The following is a 25,455-nucleotide window of genomic DNA, read 5'->3' on the forward strand; positions in this document are numbered from 1 at the left end:
AACTGCTTCCAATGCATTTACATCCTTTCTTAAATAAGGAGACCAATATACTGTACACTATACTCCAGATGTGGTCTTATCAATGTCCTGTATAACTGAAGCATAACCTCCCTACTTTTGTATTCAATTCTCCTCACAATAAACGATAACATTCTATTAGCTTTCCTAATTACTTGCTGAACCTCCATACTAACCTTTTGCGATTCATGCACTAGGACACCCAGATCCCTCTGCATCTCGGAGCTCTGCAATCTCTCATCATTTAAATAATATGCTTTTTTGTTCTTCCTGCCAAAATAGACAATTTCACATTTTCCCACATTATACTTCATTTGTCAGGTCTTTGCCCACTCACTTAACCTATCTATATCCCTTTGTAGCCTCCTTATGTCCTCTTCACAACTTACTTTCCTCCCTCTCTTTGTGTCATCAGCAAATTTAGCAACATACCTTCGGTCCCTTCATCAAAGTCATTTATATAAATTGTAAAAAGTTGAGGCCCCAGCACAAATCCCTGCGGCACACCACTCTGTACATCTTGCCAACCAGGAAATGACCAATTTATGCCTACTCTGTTTCCTGTTAGCTAGCCAATCTTCTATCTATAACAATATGTTACCCCCTATACCATGAGCTTTTATTTTCCACAATAACCTTTGATGTGGCACCTTATCAAATGCCTGCTGGAAATCTAAGTACAGTACATCCACTGGTTCCCCGAAATACACAGCACATGTTACTTCTTCAAAGAACTCCAATAAATTGGTTAAATATGATTCCCTTTCACAAAACCATGTTGACTCTGCCTGATTACATTGAATTTTTCAAAGTGCCCTGGTATAATGTCATTAATAGCTTCTAACATTTCCCCTAAGTCAGATGTTAAGCTAACTGGCCTGTAGTTTCCTGCTTTCTGTCTCCCTCCCTTTTTGAATAAAGGAGTTATATTCACTATTTTCCAATCTAACTTACCTGCCTGGAGCGGAGAGCAGTCAGACCCATGTGGGAACGCCTAGAACCAGGAGCGGATAAATTCAGCACGAGGCTTCGCTTACCTTCCGGGAGCGGACAGCAGTCCAGGCACGCTGGAGTTTTGAAAAAAAAAGTCAACAGTGACATCACAGGACAGCTGCAAGGTGATTGGTTGGTGAGTAACCGCTGTTAGGGAATAACTCTAGATAGCTGGGTAAGTGACCAAAGTAAAGAGAAATGTCTAGAGTTTTTTTTAAACATAGGTAGTTTTTTTTTAGGGAATCAAGGTCCCTAGTGTAAATAATCTAATTTTTGGGTAATTTAAGGGAATAAATCAAGGGTAAGTCATGGCAGGGCAGCTCGGCAGCATGGCGTGCTTCTCCTGTGCAATGTGGGAAGTCAGGGACCCTTCCAGTGTCCAGGTCGAACATGTGTGCAGGAAGTGTCTCCAGCTGCAGCTACTCGAAATCCACGTTTCGGATCTGGAGTGGCGACTGAGGACACTGTGGTATATTCACGAGACTGATCTCATTATGGATAGCAAGTACAGGGAGGTGGTCACACCGCAGGTAAAGACTGCTCAGGCAGAGTAGAAGAACTAGGCAGGTAGTGCAGGAATCCCCTGGGTCCATCTCCCTGTGTACCAGATTTTCCGCTTTGGATACTGTTTGGGGAGATAGCTTCTCGGGAATGCAGCAAGAGCCAGGTCTGTGGCACCACAGGTGGCTTAGCTGCACAGGAGGGGATGAAAAAGAGTGGGAGAGCCATAGTGAGAGGGGATTCTATCATGAGGGGTACAGACAGGCATTTCTGTGGCCGCAAACGTGACTCCAGGATGGTATGTTGCCTCCCTGGTGCTATGGTCAAGGATGTCACGCAGTGGCTGCAGGACATTCTGAAGGGGGAGGATGAACAGTCAGAGGTTGTGATTCACATTGGTACCAACAACATAGGTAGAAAGGGGGATGAAGTCCTGCAACAAGAAGTTAGGGAGCTAGGTAGCAGATTAAAAAGCAGGACCTCAAAGGTTGTAATCTCTGGATTACTCCCGGTGCCAAGTGCTAGTGAGCATAGGAATAGGAGGATAGAGCAGATGAATGCGTGGCTGAAGAGATGGTTCTGGAGGGAGGGCTTTAGTTTCCTGGATCACTGGGTCTGTTTCTGGCGAAGGTGGGACCTGTACAAGTTGGACGGGTTGCACCTGAACTGAAACGGGACAAACATCCTTGCTGGGAGGTTTGCTAGTGCTGTTGGGGGGTGGGGGGTTTAAACTAATTTGGCAGGGGGATGGGATACAAAGTGGAGATACAGTAGGGGGTGATGCACAGACAAATATAGAAAAGAAACCAATTCAGTCTGGAAGACAGAGGAAATATAGACCTGTTAAGGCAGAAGCAAATAATGCAAGACTGGATTTCATCTATTTTAACGCAAGGAGTCTTGCTAGTAAGGCAGATGAATTGAGGGCATTGATTAGCACCTGGCATGATGATATTATTGCTATCACAGAGACATGGCTGAGGGAAGGGCAGGACTGGCAGCTCAATATTTCAGGGTATTCAATCTTCAGGCATGACAGGGAAGGGTGTAAAAGAGGAGGTGGCATTTCACTGTTGATCAAGGAGTCAATTACTGCAGTAAGGAGGGATGATATCGTAGAAGGTTCCTCAAATGAGGCCATATGGGTAGAATTTAAAAACAAAAAGGGGGCAATCACTTGGCTGGGAGTGTACTACAGGCCTCCAAACAGTCAGGGAGAGATAGAGGAACAGATATGTAGGCAAGTCTCAGAGAGGTGTAAAAATAATAGGGTAATAATAGCAGGGGATTTCAACTTCCCCAGTATCAACTGGGATAGTCTTAGTACAAAAGGCTTAAAGGGGGCAGAATTGTTAGTGCATACAGGAGAGCTTTTTGATCCAGCACGTAGAAAGTCCGACAAGGAAAGGGGCAGTACTGGACCTAATCCTAGGGAATGAAGCTGGACAAGTGGTAGAAATCTCAGTGGGGAAGCAGTTCATAACTCTGTAAGATTTAAGGTAGTTATGGAAAAGGACAAAGAGGGACTGGAAATAAAAGTACTGAATTGGGGGAAGGCCGATATCAATACAATAAAACAGGATTTGGCCAAAGTGGACTGGGAGCAGCTACTTGTAGGAAAGTCTACATCAGACTAGTGGGAGTCATTCAAAAAGGAAATGGAGAGATCAGGGCCAACATGTTCCCATAAAGGTGAAGGGTAGAACCAACAGGTCCAGAGAACCCTAGATGTCAAGGAATATAGAGGGTTGGATAAGGGGAAAAAAAGGAGGCTTATGGAAGATTCAGAGCGCTGAAAACAGCGGAGGCCCTAGAGGAGTATAGAAAGTGTAAGGGGGTATTTATAAAAGTAATTAGGAGAGCAAAGAGGGGACATGACAAAATACTGGTGGGCAAGATAAAGGAAAATCCCAAGGCGCTTTATAAGTATACTAAGGGCAAGAGGATAACCAGGGAAAGAGTAGGGCCCATTAGGGACCAAAGTGGCAATCTGTGTGTGGAGCCAGAGGACATAGGTGAGGTTTTAAATGATTACTTTTCATCTGTGTTCACTATGGAGAAGGACGATGTAGGTGTAGAGATCAGGGAGGGGGATTGTGATCTACTTGAACAAATTAACATTGAAAGAGAGGAAGTATTAGCTGTTTTAGCGGGCTTAAAAGTGGATAAATTCCCAGGCTATTATGTGAGGCAAGGGAGGAGATAGTGACTCTGACACAAATGTTCAAATCCTCTCTGGCCACAGGAGAGGTACCAGAGGACTGGAGGACAGCGAATGTTGTACCATTATTCAAGAAGGGTAGCAGGGATAAACCAGGTAATTATAGGCCAATGAGTGTAACATCAGTGGTAGGGAAACTATTGGAAAAAATTTTGAGGGGCAGGATTAATCTCCACTTGGAGAGGCAGGGATTAATCAGGGCTAGTCAGAATGGCTTTGTCAGGGGCAGGTCATGCCTAACAAACTTGATTGAATTTTTCGAGGAGGTGACTAGATGTGTAGATGAGGGTAAAGCAGTTGATGTAGTCTACATGGACTTCAGTAAGGCTTTTGATAAGGTCCCGAATGGGAGATTGGTTAAGAAGGTAAGAGCCCATGGGATCCAGGGCAATTTGGCAAATTGGATTCAAAATTGGCTTAGTGGCAGGAGGCAGAGGGTGATGGTCGAGGATTGTTTTTGCGAGTGGAAGCCTGTGACCAGTGGTGTACTGCAGGGATCGGTGCTGGGACCCCTACTGTTTGTAGTGGATATTAATGATTTAGACGTGAATATAGGAGGTATGATCAGTAAATTCACAGATGACACGGAAATTGGTGGTGTCGTAAATAGTGAGGAGGAAAGCCTTTAGATTACAGAATGATATAGATGGACTGGTAAGATGGGCGGAGCAGTGGCAAATGGAATTTAATCCTGAGAAGTGTGAGATGATGCATTTTGGGAGGACTAACAAGGCAAGGGAATATACAATGGATGGTAGGACCCTAGGAAGTACAGAAGGTCAGAGGGACCTTGTTGTACTTGTCCATAGATCACTGAAGGCAGCAGCACAGGTAGAAAAGGTGGTTAGGAAGGTATATGGGATACTTGCCTTTATTAGCCGAGACACAGAATATAAGAGCAGGGAGTTTATGATGGAGTTGTATAAAACGCTAGTTAGGCCACGGCTGGAGTACTGTGTACAGTTCTGGTCACCACACTATAGGAAGGATGTGATTGCACTGCAGAGGAGATTCACCAGGATGTTGCCTGGACTGGAGCATTTCAGCTATGAAGAGAGACTGAAAAGGCTAGGGTTGTTTTCCTTAGAGCAGAGAGGCTGAGGGGGGAGCTGATTGAGGTATACAAAATTATGGGGGGCATTGATAGGATAGATAGGGAGAAACTATTCCCTTAGCAGAGGTGTCAATAACCAGGGGGCATAGATTTAAGGTAAGGGGCAGGAGGTTTAGGGGGGATTTGAGGAAAATATTTTTCACCGAGGGCGGTTGGAATCTGGAACACGCTGCACTTGAAACGCCATAGTATACGAGGCTATGGGCCAAGTGCTAGAAGATGAGATTAGAATAGATAGGACGTTGATGGCTGGCACAGACACGATGGGCCTGTTTCTGTGCTGTATAACTCTATGACTCTAATGGAACCTTCCCCGAATCTAGGCATTTTGGAAAATTAAAACCAGCGCATCAACTATCTCACCAGCGGCGCTTGAGATGGCTTGGCCATGTGAGCCACATGGAAGATGGCAGGATCCCCAAAGCCACATTGTACAGCGAGCTCGCCACTGGTATCAGACCCACCGGCCGTCCATGTCTCTGCTTTAAAGATGTCTGCAAACGCGACATGAAGACCTGTGACATTGATCACAAGTCGTGGGAGTCAGTTGCCATCGATCGCCAGAACTGGCGGGCAGCCATAAAGGCGGGGCTAAAGTGTGGCGAGTTGAAGAGGCTTAGCAGTTGGCGAGAAAAAAGACAGAAGGGGAGAGCCAACTGCAAAACAGCCCTGACAACCAATTTTATCTGCAGTACCTGTGGAAGAGTCTATCACTCTAGAATTGGCCTTTATAGCCAGGCGCTGTTCCACAAACCACTGACCACCTCCAGGCGCTTACCCATTGTCTCTCGAGACAAGGAGGCCGAAGAAGATGATTTTCTAAACCGAATCTGGCTCCCAGGATATCCACACGGCCTGGCTCCAACCGCCGCTCATCAGTCCGGTTACCAGCAGCTCCTGTTACTCAGACATATTGGTTCTGGGGCTGTTTTCTCTTCAACCGAATTTCACAGGAATGTGTGTAATCTGGGGACAGTCTCCGGAAACAGCCACAGGGTTTTAAAAGATGTCGAAGACCACACTATCCAATGGCACCATGATTCTTTGCAGTTGTTCTTGGAAATGTATGGTTTTTTTAAAATGCTTAATTGTTTAGTATTCACCAAAATCGTTTAGGAATAAATTGTTTACAGTTCACAACCCTAACGTTGGAGCAGATGCCATAAAGCAAGCAGAACGTGCACAAAGTACTTCAGGACTGAGGCATCTTTATGCTCGATTAAGCCTATTTTATATGAATGGGTTTGGGGGTGGGAAGGGGGAAAGCTCTGAGGAGATTTTTTTGTTCAAAGTACTGACCCTTTTACAGATATACAAATAGGTCTTACAATCCTTACACTAATAAAACGACGCATGTTCTAGTGGACAGCCGGAAAGGTGGGAGGGACACTTTACAAGATGAAGGTATTATTAGACGAGACCGATGAAGCTGCTGAGATACGGGGAGTAAAGGGCCGAACCAGCCGCCCCCGACAGTCGCTTTTTGATGACGTTAGGCCACACCTCTCGATTGCGCCTTATTATTGGCTGTGAAGTCCCTCAATGTTGCTTAGGTGTGAATGGAACGCCGGCCCAGAGCGAGCGCGTGCCGGCCCGGGACAGGGGCTGCAGCTGCGGGTGGGGAGAGTCAGCCCGGGGTAGGGGCTGCTGTTGCGGGTGGGGAGAGTCAGCCCGGGGCAGGGGCTGCAGGCGGGGAGAGTAGAGCCATGGGGAACCCTCGTAGCAGCTGGCTCTACCCCACCGCCCTGCTGTGTGTCTGCGGCTTCTTCTCCAACGTCCGGCCGTCTGAGCCTTTCCTGACTCCTTATCTTCTGGGACCGGACAAAAACCTGACGGAGCAGCAGGTGAGAGAGCGAGAAATAAAAGTGAATTCGCGGAGTTGCTGTGATTCCAGGGCTCGCATGCTGTTTTGCTAAAGAAATACATCTTCGTCTTTGCAGAACTTGCAACGCGCGTTCCGTGTATCTCCCATCCGTTTTTCAAGCCCCGCACTATCCAAACTGGTATGGTACTTGTATCAGTTCGTTACTTTCAAAAGAAGGAAATGTAGTTTCGTATTTTTGCTGTGACTACCGGCAATGCTTTTGTTTTTAAAGTTTGTTCAGTATTTCCAATAGTTTAATGCTGTACTTCTGAGTACAGCAAGTTCCCCGCACTATCCAAGGTCGTATCTACAGTGCGGTGCAGCGTTATTCTCAGTCTGTCGGTGGATTGCCGCCGCCAAGGTCATCACCATGAGACTGCAAAAAAATACGTCAGACGCTGGCGAGCTTTATATTCCGCATCCTTGTGGTTCCTACTTAAATCTCGCACAAACCTTAATGTTCCCCCATGCATAGTGACCGTGGGCCTGAGGACATTGGACAAAGCAATTCGAAAGGTTACTTAAAGGTGAAACAAAACCGTGGATGCTGAAAATCTGAAATGTATATAGACGGAAAATGCTGAAAGTACTCAGCAGGTCTGTTTCTGCATATATACTGTCTGACCGACTATGTCCAACATTTTCTGCTGAATCTCATTTCAGTTTAAATAATAGAGTGGGTGCTATGTGTGCCACAAGGCTGGTTGTCAACACACTGGCCTCGATTTTTGCAGTCAGTGACAGGATCACAGAATTGTTGCAGCGCATTCGCCTCGTCGTGTCTGCACCGGCTCTCCGAATAAGCCGTTCCCTAGTGTCACTCCCCCGCCTTCTCCCCCGTAACCCTGCACATTCTTCCTTTTCAGATAACTGTCTAATTCCCTTTTTAATGTCTCGATTGAACCTGCCTCCACCACACTGTCAGGCAGTGCATTCCAGACTCTAACCACTCACTGCGTGAAAGTTTTTCCTCATGTCGAAAGGAACAGTTCACTTTGCTGACACCTGCCCACAACACTTTCGGCAGTGAGAGCAGACTTGCTGGAATTTGCCACCTCTCCACAGGGGATCTGTGGTGTCTGAGCTGGGCAAGAAACAATGAGGCTCTTCCACCATCAGATTGAAGGAGTCTCTCACCTGAGACATGCAGAATCTAAACCAGGAAGTATAAAGCATGAAACAGAATAGATTTAAATGATGTACAGAAAGCAAAAAGAAGAATGGGAAAGACAAATGGGGTTAAGGGAGAGATTTTTTAAAAAACACAAAAATAACATTCATTATAATTTTAAATATCCAACACTAATTTTCTTGGGGACTGAGACTCTAGAGAGATTATTTGGCAGTAATTATCTATCACTCTAAATGTACTAGTGATATACATTAATGATTTGGAGGAAAGTATAGGTGGACTAATTAGCAAGTTTGCAGACGACACTGAGATTGGTGGAGTAGCAGATAGTGAAGGGGACTGTCAGAGAATACAGCAGAATATAGATAGATTGGAGAGTTGGGCAGAGAAATGGCAGATGGAGTTCAATCAGGGCAAATGCGAGGTGATGCATTTTGGAAGATCCAATTCAAAAGTGAACTATACAGTAAATGGAAAAGTCCTGGGGAAAATTGATGTCCAGAGAGATTTGGGTGTTCAGGTCCACTGTTCCCTGAAGGTGGCAACGCAGGTAAATAGAGTGGTCAAGAAGGCATACGGCATGCTTTCCTTCATCGGACGGGGCATTGAGTACAAGAGTTGGCAGGTCATGTTACAGTTGTATAGGACTTTGGTTCGGCCACATTTGGAATACTGCGTACAGTTCTGGTCGCCACATTATCAAAAGGATGTGGATGCTTTGGAGAGGGTGCAGAGGAGGTTCACCAGGATGTTGCCTGGTATGGAGGGCGCTAGCTATGAAGAGAGGTTGAGTAGATTAGGATTATTTTCATTAGAAAGACGGAGGTTGAGGGGGGACCTGATTGAGGTGTACAAAATCATGAGAGGTATAGACAGGGTGGATAGCAAGAGGCTTTTTCCCAGAGTGGGGGTTTCAATTACTAGAGGACACGAGTTCAAAGTGAAAGGGGAAAAGTTTAGGGGGGATATGCGTGGAAAGTTCTTTACGCAGAGGGTGGTGGGCACCTGGAACGCATTGCCAGCGGGGGTGGTAGATGCGGGCACGATGGAGTCTTTTAAGATGTATCTAGACAGATACATGAATGGGCAGGAAGAAAAGAGATACAGAACCTTAGAAAATAGGCGACATGTTTAGAGAGAGGATCTGGATCGGCGCAGGCTTGGAGGGCCGAAGGGCCTGTTCCTGTGCTGTAATTATCTTTGTTCTTTGTACTAGTGCTAACTTTTTCAGCCATTTTTACTGCAGGAGTAGTGGGCACATACTCTAAGTTCAAGCCGTTGCATTCATTTCAGTGCCAGGTCTATCAGTGCACCCTGTGGAGGACCAGGATATCTTTAATAACCACTTTGGGATTTCTGCTATTGCATAATCTGGCCCACTGTTCATTGTTTAAAGTGTTTCTCTCACCCTACACATTCTGAAATTTTGTTCCAAGAACTTAAAAAGCGTGCATTTTAAAGCTGAAGATGGGAAGTGGCTATGTGCCTCTGATAAATTGGGGCATACCCCCTCCTTAGGACAGGCAATAATTACTTGATTAATTGATTATTTGTATTAATTACATGAATTGATTCTTCCATTATGCTTCAGAAGATGACATTAACTATAGATTATTTAGGAAAACTATTTAAATTATGGAGCACTTTCATGTACTTCATTTTGAAATTAAATCCCCTTACCATGTCACATGGTTCTCATTCAAAAACTGCTCTGAACAGTTAGGTAGTAGAAATTGAATATTGTCAGGATATTCTGTAAAATAAATAGGAATGTCCTACCAGAGTCTGGACAACTCAGTCTGATTTGTTTTTAGATTTAATTGCTGCTTTGTTTTTGAAGTTTGTAGAACAGGAGGATTGGAAAATACTGTTTTTGGCATGATTATGCTGGGTTTTCGCCGGGTGCTCTGGTTTCCTCCCACTGCCAAAGACTTGCAGGTGATAGGTAAATTGGTCATTGTAAATTACCCCTAGTGTAGGTAGGTGGTAGGGAATATGGGATTACTGTAGGGTTAGTATAAATGGGTGGTTCTTGGTCGGCACAGACTCGGTGGGCCGAAGGGCCTGTTTCAGTGCTGTATCTCTAAATAAATAAATAAATAACCTCGCTGGTGGATAAATCTTCCCTATAAACACCAAGATCTATTGGGATCTGCGATCTTAAGATGTATGCAAACTAATAGGGCACAAAATGTTGCCCCAGAGTCTCCATGGGGTGTAACTTTAAGATCAGAGATTGATACAGCACAGAATATGGCCATTTGGCCCATTGTCCTGTGCTGGCTCTTTGGTAGAGCTGTCCAATTAATCCCACTCATCTACTTTCCCCATAACCATGTAAATATTTTCCATGTAGCCTACAAATACAAAAAGCTTGGATGTCCTTGGTCTAAAGAACAGTGACACAGTGGTGTACTGTTAAGTTGCATTGAAAAGACAAAGATTGCATCAGCTTGATCAGATTGGTAGTGACATAGATTGCCACACAAACTAGTCTGTATTCTCTTTTTTTAAAAAAGATAATTACTTCTTATGCTAGTTTGGTCCTGGGGCAACATTTTGCTGTCGCAGTCTCTCACATGGAGGTGGAGCATTGCAGAAAATTTTTAATTTGGGACTTTGATTTTTTTTCAATAAAACATTTCTTTTTTTGACCTGATGGGATATTTAATGGTCCACCTAGAAAGATAAGATTTTGAATAAATCCAGATTTAACATCTGAATGACATACATACCATTTTGTAGTGCAGATTACAGAAACGATTGTGTAACATCACATTACAAAATTGGTACAAGTCACTGCAAAGCAGTCATTCAATATTGCAATTAAACTGCTTAATGATGAAATATTGTCCAGTCAATCTGCAAGATGCCACTTTACACTAGCACACAATGGGAGTGGTAGTTAGAGATTTGAGTCTGATTCATGCTAAGTTCTTGATCTCTGCTGTGTCATTAATGAATTGTGCTTGATTCTTGAGACTGGGAGTTGCTCTGCACAGTTCTAATGAGCTCCAGTCTGTGATTAGTATTGATGAAATCCTAAGAGCAGATCAGCCAAAGTTATAGGAAGTAAAAATAATTATTTTTCTCTCTGTGGTTTTGCCACACTAGGGTACATATGCACACCACAGCATATAAACCATGCTGTTAGCTTGAATCAGCTAGGACAGCATTCCAGGTGCTACATTTGGCATAAGTCTCCCCAGCTTGAGGGCAGGAGACAGGTCAGGAAGAATCAGCCAGAGTCGCTGTTCCCGATCACCACCAGTGACCCTTGACTGGAAATCTGTGTGGGGATCTTGGGTGAGGGTCAGACTCTAGTTGTGATGTCTTTCATGTAGATATAGTCATGGCTGACTTGATTCTCCCTGTCTATGCTCGAGCCAAAAATGGCCACTACTGTGAGATAATTGATGTTTCCAGGTGCTGTGGGACCACTGCAACATGAGTTAGCATCTCCAGGGAGAAAATATAGAAGCGAGTGGGATTAGAGGAGCAGTTATTACTTTCATAACTTTTTCCTCAATGAATTGGATTCAGAAGGAAATAAAATGCTGTTTTACAGTTTTAAGTTTCATCTAGGTTTCTCATCAGATAACATGAAAAACATAATTGTTAACCTGAATGAAACTAAGTTTTAAATTGAGAGATGAGTGATTGAAAATTAGAAATGAACCTTCCTGTCTTAAATCTATTGAACTTTTATTTTTCTAAATAGGTGAATGAAATTTTTCCCGTGTGGACTTACTCCTACCTAGTGCTTTTGTTTCCCATCTTCCTTGCAACTGACTATCTCCGTTACAAGCCAGTCATCGTTCTGCAAGGTGCGGCTTTGATCGTTACCTGGTTCATGCTGTTGTATGCCCAAGGACTGCTGGCAATGAAGTTTCTAGAGTTTTTCTATGGGATGGTAACTGCATCAGAGGTGGCTTATTACTCTTATATCTACTCTGTAGTGGACTTTAACATGTACCAGAAAGTAACTGGATATTGTCGTTGTGCCACATTGGTTGGGTACACAGTGGGATCTGTTACTGGACAAATATTGGTCTCATTTACTGAGGTACCCCTCTTCCAACTCAATGTTATTTCCTTAGTCTGTGTAGCAGTTGCCTTTGTTACATCGATGTTTCTTCCAATGCCACAGAAGAGCATGTTCTTTCACAGAGTGAGAGGAGACTTTAATGGAACAGAAATCAGAGATAAAGGTGCAAGATCATCTTCAGAAGAACTTGAATCATCAACGGCACCACTAAACTGTGGCCATGATGATGCTGAGGATATGATGCATGGTTGTCTGCCAGAGCCAATGGATAGCACCTCATACACCCATGAAATTGAGGTAATATGTCTTCATGCTTTATTTTATATGCTGCTTTTCTTACACAGTTTGCTGCTAAAATCAGAAGCACAGTTCTTTGGGTGAACAGCTGGTGTTAACTTATTTGAATTATCTCCAGATTTCTTTTCTTGTGCCTAGCAAAAATGGCTGTTTCCACAGGCAAGTCCATAATCCTACAATCCGAAAGCTATCCTCACACGTTAAGTAATATAGGAGGTAATATGCTCATGAAGAGCAATAAACCTTGTACACTGCTAGTATTGTCACTCCGTATCTTACGACATCTTTGTACACTGGCTGTCTGTGATTGTCACGTATCACTATAACAGAAACAATAAAGAAGGGAAAGCAGCAGAGTTCACTAGATCACAACGCTTTACTTAAACTCCTAGGGCCTGAAATTCCTTCAATCCTTGTAAATGGAAGAGGTGTGATGGGCAGCACTTGCCTCTCCCTCTTTTTCTCGGTGACCAGGCCTCTAACTAGCTTTCTCGCACTTGCGTGCTCTCAGTAGTGTGGTGTCAGGAAAAAGGCTCAAGCCTGTGTTGCAGCAGTAATGGTGTTGAGCATTAATGTGCTATAATCGCGCTCTTTTAAATGTCATAGCAATGCTATTTTGTCAATGACTGTACTGTATACTTCTGATGAAAATATGGCTGCACTGTGTTCACTCTTCAAGTATGCAAAATGCTGCCGCGAAACAAAATATTACGTATGTTGCTTTTTTTTTTAAAAGGAAAACTTATTTGACAGAAATTTCTGGACATCGTATTTTTAACTTTTTTTTAATTTTCCAGAATAAAAAGTCACTCAAAGGTATCTGCATTGTTTTTGCAATGTTATGGAAGACTTTCCTGCAGTGTTATTCCTCTTGGCCACTGCTCTGCTGGTCAGCATGGTGGGCATTGTCTACATGTGGCTATTTTCAAATAGTGAATTACATTCAAATCTTGTGGGAGAAAATTCTTCCTTCTCAGAATTCCCAGATTTACAATGGAATGGTGGAAGCTGCATCTGCATTGTTGGGTATGTTCGTATTAGTTTTTTTTTTTGAATGAAAGCAGATGAGTTTGCTCTGCATTTAAATTTGCCATGAGGTGGTCAAACTTTAGTTCAAGGAAGTGGACATATTTCCAGGAAGGAAAACAGTGGTGCAACAAAAGCTGGAGTTACTAAAGAGAAACTCAAGTTAAAAGAGATGTGTGGCACATCCAGGGTTTATGATGCAAAGAAAATCAAATGGATTATAGCAGGGAAGCAACACAATAGATATTCTAAGAGGGTATGGAGAGAGATTGGGAAGGAATCGAATGGGAAACAAAGAATTTTATTAATTACAAAGGACTGATTAGAGATGAAAACAGTTATCTAATGGATAGTGGAGATACTAAATTAGATCTTTGCTTTGGTTTTCACTGATGAAAGTTTGTTGGTGGGAATAATAGGGCTCAAGATAGAGATATAGCGTAGATAACTGTAGCTAAGGAAGTTGTACCAAAAAGAATTGGTGGAACTCGAGTGTAAAAGGCACTGAACTCTGCTGGCATGCAGCCTAGTATGCTGAGGTGAGATCAGAGCCATTGAACATCTTTGCGAACATACAAATAAAAGACAGAAGCTCAGCTGGGGCATTAAACCTGTACCATTACAAGATGGTGCAACTTGCACACGTCATCTACCCTTCTTCCCACCATCCCTATACCATGAATACTACCTAAATCATGTGTTACTCTAGGCAAAAGTTAAGAGTGCCTCATCCTGGTGGTTCTGTTGACTTGGAGGCCTATACAATAGTTATAGCAGAAGACAATGTATTGACAATGTGTTCAAAAAAAGAGAAAGGGATAAACTAGTTGTACTAACACACTAGAGCAGTCAGCTAATGTTGGTAGTGGGTAAGATTCAAGAACACAGGGTAAGATTTAATATGTGCCTAGGATGACCTGGGTTACTTAAAGACTGCCAGCAAGTATTTGTAAAAGGAAAATCATGTCTGACTAGTGGGAAATAATAGACTGGATGTCTTGTATGGATATTTTAGATGTCAAAAGGTATTTGAAAAGGGTGTTATATGGAAAACTTATTGATAATGCTGTCCATTGATTTTTTTTTTTTTAAAAGGGAATGTTTTACACCAGAACTAATGGTGTTGGCACCATTAATCTTAATGATCTGGAATTGGGCATGGGCTTATTTAAAAATTTTCCATAATTTTAAAAATGGGTGCCTTGGCTTACTGAGTACTGTATGTACCTTCAGGAGGGTGTAGATTAGTTAGATTGTTAATAGAGGTCAAATGGAAACTTAATGTGGAGAAAAGCAAGGTGATACATTTTCAAAGAATGAGAAGAAACCTACATAATGGTAAAACTTGAGAAGCAGTGAGCCCGAAGCTGAGGAGGGAGTGGTCGTGTTCAGATACACAAATTTTTACAAGACATGTTAATAAAGCAGTATTTAAAAATAAGGGATGTTTTTCTACTCCATGTCCTTATTTATAAAGAGATAATGCTAAACTGATCATATTTAGAATGTGACTAGTTTAAGGCTGCCATTAGATGGCAAGGCTATTTAATTGACTACAATGAGATGCTTCAGTTATGAAGAGAAATTGGGGTTTTTGTCATTAGTATAGAGGGGGTTAAAAGGTGATGTGGTGAGGGACGTTCAAAAATATGAAGGGGTTGGGTTGAGGTCAGTCAAGAAAAAATACTGTTTCCATTGTTTGGCTCCACAGGGCACAATTTAAGATCATCATAAAAACAAAGGGAAAGGTTAGAAGAAATATTCTAAAGCAGAGGGTTGGTTAGGACTTGGAATGCCCCATGAAAAACAGTGGTGGAAACAGAACCCATAATAACTTTTAAAAGGCAAGTGGATGAATATTTGAAAAAGGGAAAGGGCAGAAGAATGGCACAAAGCTGTTTCAGAGAGTCAGCCAGAGGAGCTAAATAACACAATTCTAGCTGTGTCTGTTAGAAATATGAAACTAAAATTAAGGCTACAATAACAATCTATTTCACTGGCAATAGCAATGATTGTCTCTATCAGAGTATAGCTGAAACCTTTATTGGTCAAAGAAAGTTTTCATACATTGCAACACCTTTGCATGTTTCCCAGGCCTGTTTTAATTCTCTTGGGGTGGTGTTGGTGACCAGAGAGCACAAAAATGTAGTTTTATCTCCTCCTAGAGATAATAGATATGCTATAAGTATAAGATGCTCCTTTTGCCCCATTTTTTTTTTGGAACCACTTTGTTTAAGCATAGTATAAAAGCAAAATACTGCTGATGCTGGAAATACTCAGCAGGTCTGGCAGCGTCTGTGGAGAGAGAAAGCAGAGTTCACGTTTCAGGTCTGTGACCTTTCATCAGAACACATTCTTGCCTTTCATGATATCAAGGTATTGGCGCTGATATTCCAATCCCTTCAGTTTTGTTTATGCTATAAATATCTCAGTATAAATGGTCATAATTTTTAATTTCTGCGTTGTCAATACCAGATTTAGTACCCAATAGGGAATGTTTTGTTGCTCTGAATACAATCTAACTAAAGATATGAAGTATTTTTAAATGTAACTTATTTTTAATTCTTTCTCTTTCTCTCTTGGTCTATGTGTAGGTGCTGTGGCAGCATTTGTCGTGGGTTATGTAAAGATGTCACGGTCCATCTGGGGTGAAGTTGCACTCCTCGTCTTTTCTCTAGTTATTGCTGTTGTAGTATTTCTGATGGATACTGTCCGAAGCATATGGGTGTGCTACATCTGTTATGTTATTTTCAGAATTATTTACATGATGCTTATAACCATAGCAACGTAAGTGGACTTTTTTGTTCAATAGTATGATTTGATTCTAACTCTAATTTTGTAGTAGTTTCAAGAAAACTGAGTAGTATGTGTCTGTCTTTTTAAAGGTACAAGATTGCTGCAAATCTAAGCGTGGAACTGTATGCTTTGGTGTTTGGCGTAAACACTTTTGTTGCCTTGGTCCTTCAGACTCTCTTAACTCTGATTGTAGTGGAATCTAATATGCTGAGTTTGGACATATTTGGACAGGTAAAGTATCAATTTGATACTGCCGTAGTCAGTATCATATATTTTTACTAGAGGGGAAGAGGAGAGAATGTCAGGTGTTCACTATTGATAGTGAAGTTAAAGAATCCATTTGATTTTTGTGTATTAAATGAACAGCAGAAATCTCTTTTCCCCCACTCCCCCCACAATCATGGATACAGAGAAAGAGCAATCTTGCTTTGGTTGAGATGTACTATAAAAAAATCACAAATATATAGTTTGACTACTTTGAGGTACTCTACCTTGTCCCCACCTGCTCAGCATTCGTGCTGCTATGACGTCAAGAGAGAACAACATAGAAATAGGCCACAGATCCTATCATAGAGGGGTAGTACACAAAACAAAGCCATTTGGCCCACTGTGCCCATCTTAGAAATGTGAAACTAAAATTAAGGCTACAGTAACAATCTATTCCACAGGCAATAGCATTGATAGTCTCACACCTTTCCTCTTTCCCCATAGGCCTACAAATGTTTCCCCTTTCGCATGTTGCTGTTGAATTTGCTTCCATCTCCCTTTCAGGCAGTGGATTCCAGATTGTCGTAATTTGCTGTGTAAATTTTTTTTTCATGCTGCCTCTGGTTCTTTTGTCAATTACCCTGTGTCCACTGATTACTGATGCTCCTGCCACTGGAAATAGTTTCTTCTTATTTACTCTATTAAAACCCTTAATGATATTGAGCACTTCAATCAAATCTCCTCTTAACCCCTTTTGCTCTAAAGAGAACAACCCCAGTTTCTCTAGTCTCTCCACATTACTGAAGTCTCTCAGCCCTGGCACCATTCTAATAAATCTCTTCTGCACTGTGTCCAAGGACTTGACATCCCTCCTCAAGTGTGGTGCCCGTAATTAGGCCCCAGCTGGAGCAGTGTGTCCACCAGTGTTTTATAAATGTTTAGCATAACTTCCTTGAACTCTATGGGCTAGATTTTCTATCAGGGTTCAGGAAACCGAAATAGTGGCTGGATCCAGGTCCCAGTCGGGCACAGACGTGCTTTAAGCTCGCCCATAGGGATTTTCAAATCCTTAGCCAATTAAAGGCCAGGGAGTGAGCTTGCCATCCAATTAGAGACTGCAGGTGGGCTCCTAACGCTAGAGGGCTAATGGGAGGTGCTCCAGCACTGTGATCGGCAGCCCACCAGCCAAGGTGGGAGCAGCCGATCAGTTGATGGAGAGAGGGGGAGAAGGCCAGGTAAGTGTTTTTTGATGTTTTAAAAAGCCACAGCTGCCTGGCCATGATTCTGAAGGGGCAACTGCTCCAGGGGACGGCCAGCAGCCGAAGCTGTTGTCCGGTGACCGTTATTGGTCTGGTTGAAAGTTTGGGGCGGGGGGTGGGGAGGGAGTTGCTCATGTGATCCAACGGCCTTCCCCACCTCCCATCCGGAACCCACCATGTCTAGGCTACCTGCATTGCCGATTGGAAATTTCAGTTGTGGTGGGGATGGGGCTTTAATAGGCCCCGTAAATTACCAATAATTGGCATCAATGGGCTGTCTGCCAGAAAGTGGCATGCAGCTGATTCAACTCATTTAAAATGGCTCGGAGTCAGGTTCTTGACGGTGCACTGGCATGAAGGCCAACAGCACCAAATTGCGTGCATACCTGCTTCTGATCCGGACCCCAAAAGGATTTAAAAATTCAGCCCTATGCCTCTATTTATAAAACCAAGGATCCAGTATCTTTTCGTCAACCAGCCTTCTCAAATTGTCCTGCCACCTTTAAAGATTTGTGTATGTACACCCCAGGTGTCTGTTTTTGCATCCCTTTTAAAATTATACCAATTTAATTTATATTGCCTCTCTTTATTCTTCTGACCAAAATGTATCACTTTATGCTTCTCTCCATTAAATTGTCTGCCCATTTCACCAATCTGCTTATGTCTGTACAAAACCCTGGTTAGACCCCACTTGGAGTACTGAGCAGTTCTGGGCACCACACCTTAGGAAGGATCTATTGGCCTTGGAGGGAGTGCAACGTAGGTTTACAAGAATGATACCTGGACTACAGGGGTTAAGTTATGAGGAGAGATTACACAAATTAGGCCTGTTTTCGCTAGAATTTAGAAGGTTAAGGGGTGATCTGATTGAAGTCTTCAAGATATTAACAGGAAGAGACAGGCTACATAAAGATAAACTATTTCCACTGGTTGGTGATTCTAAAACTGGGGGTCATAGTCTAAAAATTAGGACCAGACCGTTCAGGAGAGATGTTAGGAAGCACTTCTTCATGCAAAGGGTGGTAGAGGTTTGGAACTCTCTCCCGCAAACAGCAGTTGAAGCGAGAACAGTTGTTAATTTTAAATCTGAGATAGATTTTTGTTAAGCAAAGATATTAAGGGATATGGGCCAAAGGCAGGTATATGGAGTTAGGCCGCGGATCAGCCATGAGCTCATTGAATGGCGGGACAGGCTCGAGGGGATGGCCTACTTCTGTTCCTATGTCTCCCTGAAGTCTATTACTATCCGCCTCATTATTTACTGCATTTCCAAATTTCATGTCTGCAAATTTCAAAATTTTACAATGTGTTGCCAAGTCCGGGTTATTAATATATATTAAAAAGAGCAGTGGTCCTCATCTTGACCTCTGGGAGCTGTATCCTTTTACATAGGTCAAGCATTTACCATCAACCTGTGGCACAGCATGTTCAAGATTAAATGTGATCCAATACTTGTTTAACTCTTCTTAATGCTCTGTAAATTGCCCTCTGCAGATCTTAATGAATACTGAGCCCACAGGATGGGAGAATTCTTGCTCTTTAGTATCCTTTACTAAATGAGTAATATTTTCATTATTTGAAATTATTTGCTAGATGAGGCTATAAGAACTGTTTTTATTGAATTTAATACATTTCTTTTTTTCTTAGTTTCTAGCTTACTCAGTTTACTTTGCAGCAATTGCAGTGTTGTTCCTGATCTTTGGTGTGTACAACATTATAAAGAAATACAGAGAAGAAGCAGCTGAAAACGTCACTGATTGTTTGGACTGCAGGAATGAAGTGTCAACAAAGCCGTCTTATGAGCAGACATAATGCATGCAGTGAAGCAGACTAAAGACAACTTCTGAGTTGGACTGTTACAATTTTTTTAAATGTGATGCTGTTCAGTAGCTACATTCACCAGAAGTAGAATGATTTGCTTCTCTATTTCTGCAGGAATTTAACCAGGAATTTCCTTGGAGCTGCTCATGCTTCTCAGCCATAACTTCACCAGAAATGCAGCAGACACCCTGTTTACGCACTTGAACAGGGTTTCCGTTGCGCTTTGAAGTTACAGTGGTGGGCAATTTATTGTTTCCTATGTGATTCGGGGCAAACTAAAATCCAGTCTATGGACATCTACAGAATCTCAAAACCAAGTTTTTTGAGAAAATCCATCCAGGGTTAGGGACCTCGACCTCTTCTTTAAATTGTTCTAAATCCGAGAAGTACTGTCTTGTATGCAGGAGATGGTGTCGTGGTAATGTCACTGAGCTATTAATCCAGAGGCCCAGGATAATGACCTGGGGACGTGGGTTCAAATCCTATCACAGCAGCTAGTGGAATGTAAATTCAATTAGCAATAGATTCGATTGATTTTTTTTTTATATTAGAGATACAGCACTGAAACAGGCCCTTCGGCCCACCGAGTCTGTGCCAACCAAGAACCACCCATTTATACTAACCCTACAGTAATCCCATGTTCCCTACCACCTACCTACACTAGGGGCAATTTACAATGGTCAATTTACCTATCAACCTGCAAGTCTTTGGCGGTGGGAGGAAACTGGAGCACCTGGCGAAAACCCACGCAATCACAGGGGGAACTTGCAAACTCTGCACAGGCAGTACCCAGAATTGAACCCGGGTCCCTGGAGCTGTGAGGCTGCGGTGCTAACCACTGCGCCACTGTGCCGCCCTGGATGATCTGGAATTGAAAGCTAGTCTCAGTAATGGTGACTATGAAGCTATCATCGATTGTCATAAAACCCCATTTGGTTCACTAATGTCTTTCAGGGAAGGAAATCTGCCGTCCTTATATGGTCTGGCCTACATGTGACTCCAGACCCACAGCAATGTGGTTGACTCTGAACTGCCCTCTGAAATGGCCTAGCAAGCCACTTGGTTGTTAAGGGCAATTAGGGTGGTCAACAACTGCTGGCTTTGCCAGCGAAGCCCACTTCCCATGAAAGAATTCTTTAAAAATGAGTCAACTAGTGGCTTTCTTATACCTCCCCCACTCCTCAATAAATTGTAAGTCCTCCTTAATTTTCTTGTCATATCTTTCAAGATTTTCCTACTAAACTTGATTTGTGTTTCTTGTAAAACAAGGGCTGGATTACATAAATCCCATGCATTTCACACCTTGCATATTTCACTTACAAGTGAAATGTAGAATACATGGTGATTTTTAAGAAGTTGCCAATTAATGGGGATTAAAAGACTGGTATTGTCTACACTATTCCAATTGCATGCATTAGTGCACTGATATTGGCTCCAATACAACTGCAATGGAGGGCGGGGGGGGGGGAGATTCTACTGAAGGACTCTGGCTGAAGCCTAAAAATTGAACTGCACTGAAATTTTCACCAGCTTAGCACCTTAATAATACAGATAGCAAATCAGTATTACTTTTTGCAAGCATGTCAATTAGACAGAAATTATGTTTAGCTACTTTGAGCACCAGAATATATTTATGGTCTGTTAATGTGGAAATATAGTAGAACTAAAAAGCATGTTCAATAAACAGTTGCAGCTAAAACATTTAATTGTTCAAAATCATCACACCAGTGGCCTTCATTTTATGATGGTGCGACTGTCTGCCTGGCTATAACGGCATTCTACAGAAGAACGAGCCAGGCAACAAAAAAAAACTTGAATGAGGAAAATTTGCAGGGCATTTTGGGAGAAAAGACAGGGAAATAGACTAATTGGATAGCTTTTTCAAAGAGCCAGCACAATAATGATGGGCCAAATGGCCTTTTCCTGTGCTGTGACATATCTGAACATAACGGTAATGATAGCACAAACTTTTAAGAAACAGTACCAGGTACTGAAGTAAAATTAAGAATTTGTCTCAGTGTTTTTAGTAAGTCTGTTATAAGTCTGTTATAACACTATGGTGGTTTTAATGACACATCTAATATAATAGACTTGATATGAATGATGTACTATTTTAGTGCGTGCGGTGGAACTATGTCTTGTGATGACGTATCTAAATGTCTAGAGACTGAAAAGTTGTCACCATTTCCTTTCTTGATGTAGCTGTTAGTTTCTTTTATCATTTTAAGTGTAAATCAGATAAACATTGCAAGTGTACGCTATTCACCAAACATATTCTTTCATTGGAAAAATAGAAATTCAGCAGAGTCCACTTGTGCTGTTGTGCACCTCCTTTTAGCATTGATTAGAGGACTTGACACAGGTTGCTGGTTAGCTCCTTCGGAGGTAGAGTAACTTTTTTTGGATTGGGTGTGGAGGAGGAATTTGGAAATGAGAAGTCGAGTTTGAATTCTCCTTTTTGGATGATTTGTTAATCTAAATTGATCATTGAGATACTAGAGCTACTTTGAGCAAACAATGGAAATCTGATATTTGATGAAATCTGAAGGAGCAATTCCGCACTCATTCTCCCAATGAAACCAATCTAATTAGTGGCATTCTCAATGATGCAAGCATAATACTAGATTAAAATAGTAACAACTTGCACATTCCATATCTCAAATAGACTGTGCCACATACATGCATAGTGTTTTATGGTCCTGGACTCTACTGCCATTTTTGCCAGAATAAATTAAGTAATTAGCTTGATTTCTTGATTGGTATTAGGTGCCATGTTGTTAGAATGGTATATTTTAGGATCAGGAAAAATGGAATTTGTTGACCAATATTTAATTGATGACCCTTTCAGGGTTATCAACACATATTGAACAAATATCTGATTTTATTTTTTTTAATTCCCACCAACCCTGACTTGTAATGAGATTGCACACCTTTCAGATAAAACTAATCTGAAGGAGTTATCAGCTAGCACTGTAAGACAAAATCTTGTGGCATGGTAGCTTCAAATATTCATGAAAGCTGTTTTCTAACACTAATCATTGTAGTTAAAGGTTCGGTTTATATTATTTGGGATTCAAACAAGAGTTGAGACCTTCACTAGACCAGTGCAAAATAAGATTATTTGTTAAAACAATAGAAATGCTTTGAAGAATAAGCAAATTCATTTTTTTTTCCATTATGAAATTAAAAAGACCTTCCTTCTCAAATCTTTGTGCATCTATATTAATTATCTGCAGAGAAATAAAACTTAACTGGCTTTGAGAATGATGTTTTTTAAAAAAAACAGTATTGGGTTGAGGAGACCTCATAACCTTGACTGTTAAGTGTGGATAGTGTATAAATGTGTCTGAACTGAATATTCTGCTGCATATGAGATGTTTTGTACTTTATTATGAGACAGTAATGTAGGTTTGTGGAAAACTTAAATCAAGAGGAAGCTTAGTCTCCAGTGTATTCCAAATTTAGACAGTAACACAAGAAATGCAATGCAGTTTATTTTAGTCTATAGAGAAATGCATTCTTAAAACAAAGTTGCTGTGCAATAATGAAAACGGTTCTGTTTCAAACACAGTAGGTTCCCACTATTGTATTATGATCAAAGTCATTTGTCCTTTTTTTGTAAAAAAAAGAATTAAATCATGAAATGCTACAACCTGTTCCCTTTCTCCCCCTCGAGCACCAATGAAAATTCCATTTCGTATGGAAGGAAAAACAAGGGATGGGAGAATATTTTAAATGGAAAGGTGCTGAAGAGTGTGGATGAATGGTGAGACCTAGAGGTTCAAATTCATTAAAAGTTTGTGCAGGTAGATCAAGTCATTTTAAATGATTTTTTTAAAGCCCAGCAGTGCTTCACATATTATAAATGGGAGGAGGGGATGTTAATGGTGATGATTAATTTCAGGTTAATTTAGTATAATTGTATTGCATTGCTACAAATTTAGATTGTAAATAAGTAAATCATTTTCAGCAATAATTATACACCTTGTGAATCTCAAGTTTAAAACAAAAACACAATGCACACAGTGCTTCGAACATTGATTTTTATATTTAACGTATTCCTAAGCAGTGTAACTGTGCCCTTGCATTCCATACTTAGGATTAATGCACTTATGCATTCAATGGGTCAATTATAAAATATTTAAAACTACTTATATTTGCCACTTAGTGGCTGTTTACACTGTGAAAAATGTGTAAATATTAAAATACTTTTAAACAAATGATGTGTATTCTGATTTGTTTTTATAATTGCACATCTGCATTAGTTTTAAAAATTGAATTGACTTTTACCTTTTAGAAAGCAATGATACCTCAAGTCTAATCCCTGAGCACACCTTTAATTCTGTACTTCTAAAAATAATTTATTTACCTAGCAAAAAAAAGCGCACCGATGCAAGGCTGGGCCCGGGGTGCCGTGGCCATGGCTGCTAATGTTGGAGGAGAGGCGACCCCTCCCCATTCTCTTTCCCCCAGATACGTTCTTGACATTTGGTAGTGGATTCCTTTCCTGGTAGGCTGTGCGGTGCTTGCTGTTCTGTCGCCCTGTTTAAATCTGGTATGCTGAGCAATAGGTCAATGAGGCTTGTTGTGGATTTTGTGGAATAAATGGGCCAAGAATTAATCGGAGAGCATTGGTAAATGTTCGGCTGACTTTACCTTTCACTCTTTATGCGGCTGACTGCTGCTTCTCTCGGCAAGCTGTAACTAGTGGAGTGCCACAAGGAACCGTGCTGGTGCCTCAGTTACTTACAATCTATATTAAGACTTGGATGAAGAGACCGAAAGTATCGTTTCCAAGTTTGCTGAAGACACAAAGGTAAGTGGAAATTCAAGCTGTTGAGAACACAAAGAGGCTGTAAAGCGATATAAACAGGTTAAGTGAGTGGACAACAAGGTGACAAATGGGAGTATAATGTGGGAAAGTGTGAGGTTATTCACTTTTTGCTAGGTAAGAATGTAAAAACAATATTTTTTAAAAGGCATGAAACTTTAAAATGTTGTTCAGAGAGACTTGCGTGTACTTGTACAAGGAACACAGGAAGTTAGCTTGCATGTACAGTGAGCAATTAGGAAGATAAATGGCATGTTATTGCAAGAATAAGGAAGTCTTGCTACAGTTGTACAGGGCTGTGGTGAGGCCACACCTGAAATACTGTTTGCAGTTTTGGTCTCCAGATCTAAAAGACCTTGGAGGTGGTAGAACGAATGTTCACGAGACTGGTTCCTGGAATGAGAGGGTTGTTCTATGATGAGAGGCTGAGTAAATTGGGCCTGTACTCTCAGGTTTAGAAGAGTGAGAGCTAATCTCATTGAAACATAAAAAATTCTGAAGGGGCTTGACTGAGATCAGCAGAAATTTCTTCACTCAGAGGGTTGTGAATCTTTGGAATTCTCTACCCTGATGGTTGTGGATGCTCCATTGTTGAGTAGATTCAAGGCTAAAATAAGACAGATTTTTGGTCTCAGGGAATCAAGGGATTTGGGGAGCAGGTGGAAAAGTGGAGTTGAGGCAGAAGATCAGCCATGATCATATTGAATGGCAGAACAGGCTCGAGGGACCATATGGTCTACTCCTGCTCCTATTTCTTATGTTGTCTGTGGCAGCTGCTTATAGAGCTGAGAATGACGCTGGTGACTGATCAAACTTCCTGCTACTGCTGCTGCTGGGAGCTCGCAGGCATGGGGCCATGTCCCAGGGCATCATTCATGTGAAATGCCAGTGGCCATGAGAGTTGACCACTGACACTGAAGTGAGCCTGGAGCTTAGGTGCACATCATACATGGTGATACATGTGATTTTCTGGTGTGGGATCTTAAATTTGCTGCTAGTTTTTACCATGTAACAGGAGCCAATCTGAAATAAAAACATGAAGTTCTTCAAATACTCAGCAGATCGGGCTACATGTGTGGAGAGAGAAACAGTTAACATTTCAGGCCAAAGACCTTTTATCATAACTGGGAAAAGTTAGAAATGTAATAGTTTTTAAGTGTGTAAAAAGGGGAAGGGTGGGGAAAAGTTCAGAAGGGAGGGTCTGTGATAGGATGAAAGGCAGAAGAGATTAAATGAAGAAAGAGTTGATTGTGCAAGGCCAAAGGGGGTGACAGACAAGTAAAGAAACAAAAAATGTGTCTAATGGAGGTGTAAATGGCAGAATGAA

The 25,455-nt window shown here is 41.6% G+C and overlaps 1 protein-coding gene and 1 long non-coding RNA gene across 2 annotated transcripts; one reads left to right on the forward strand and one right to left on the reverse strand.

Annotated features, from left to right (window-relative positions):
- Positions 1-227: 227 nt before the first annotated feature.
- Positions 228-7,050, reverse strand: LOC137374501 (uncharacterized). Its single transcript, XR_010975833.1, has 3 exons — positions 6,185-7,050; positions 973-1,085; positions 228-288 (listed from the first exon to the last, which is right to left on the reverse strand). It is a non-coding gene; the product is annotated as an uncharacterized lncRNA (long non-coding RNA).
- On the forward strand, positions 6,289-23,517 carry LOC137374500 (thiamine transporter 1-like). The gene is made up of 6 exons (XM_068040687.1): positions 6,289-6,691; positions 11,565-12,188; positions 12,986-13,214; positions 15,809-16,001; positions 16,100-16,241; positions 19,124-23,517. Exons 1-6 carry the CDS (start codon positions 6,407-6,409, stop codon positions 19,286-19,288), a joined length of 1,638 nt encoding a protein of 545 aa, XP_067896788.1. The 5' UTR covers positions 6,289-6,406; the 3' UTR covers positions 19,289-23,517.
- Positions 23,518-25,455: the final 1,938 nt, after the last annotated feature.

The sequence above is a fragment of the Heterodontus francisci genome, chromosome 10 (genome assembly GCF_036365525.1).
Source record: "Heterodontus francisci isolate sHetFra1 chromosome 10, sHetFra1.hap1, whole genome shotgun sequence".
NCBI lineage: Eukaryota > Metazoa > Chordata > Chondrichthyes > Heterodontiformes > Heterodontidae > Heterodontus > Heterodontus francisci.

What these genes read in the sequence shown, in the direction of transcription:
- LOC137374500 (XM_068040687.1), top strand. Translation starts at nt 6,407, where the DNA reads ATGGAACGCCGGCCCAGAGCGAGCGCGTGCCGGCCCGGGACAGGGGCT. An exon ending in AGCTGCATCTGCATTGTTGG is followed by an intron (nt 13,215 to 15,808) that starts GTATGTTCGTAT and finishes GTCTATGTGTAG; the next exon opens with GTGCTGTGGCAGCATTTGTC. An exon ending in GTTTGGACATATTTGGACAG is followed by an intron (nt 16,242 to 19,123) that starts GTAAAGTATCAA and finishes TTTTTTTCTTAG; the next exon opens with TTTCTAGCTTACTCAGTTTA.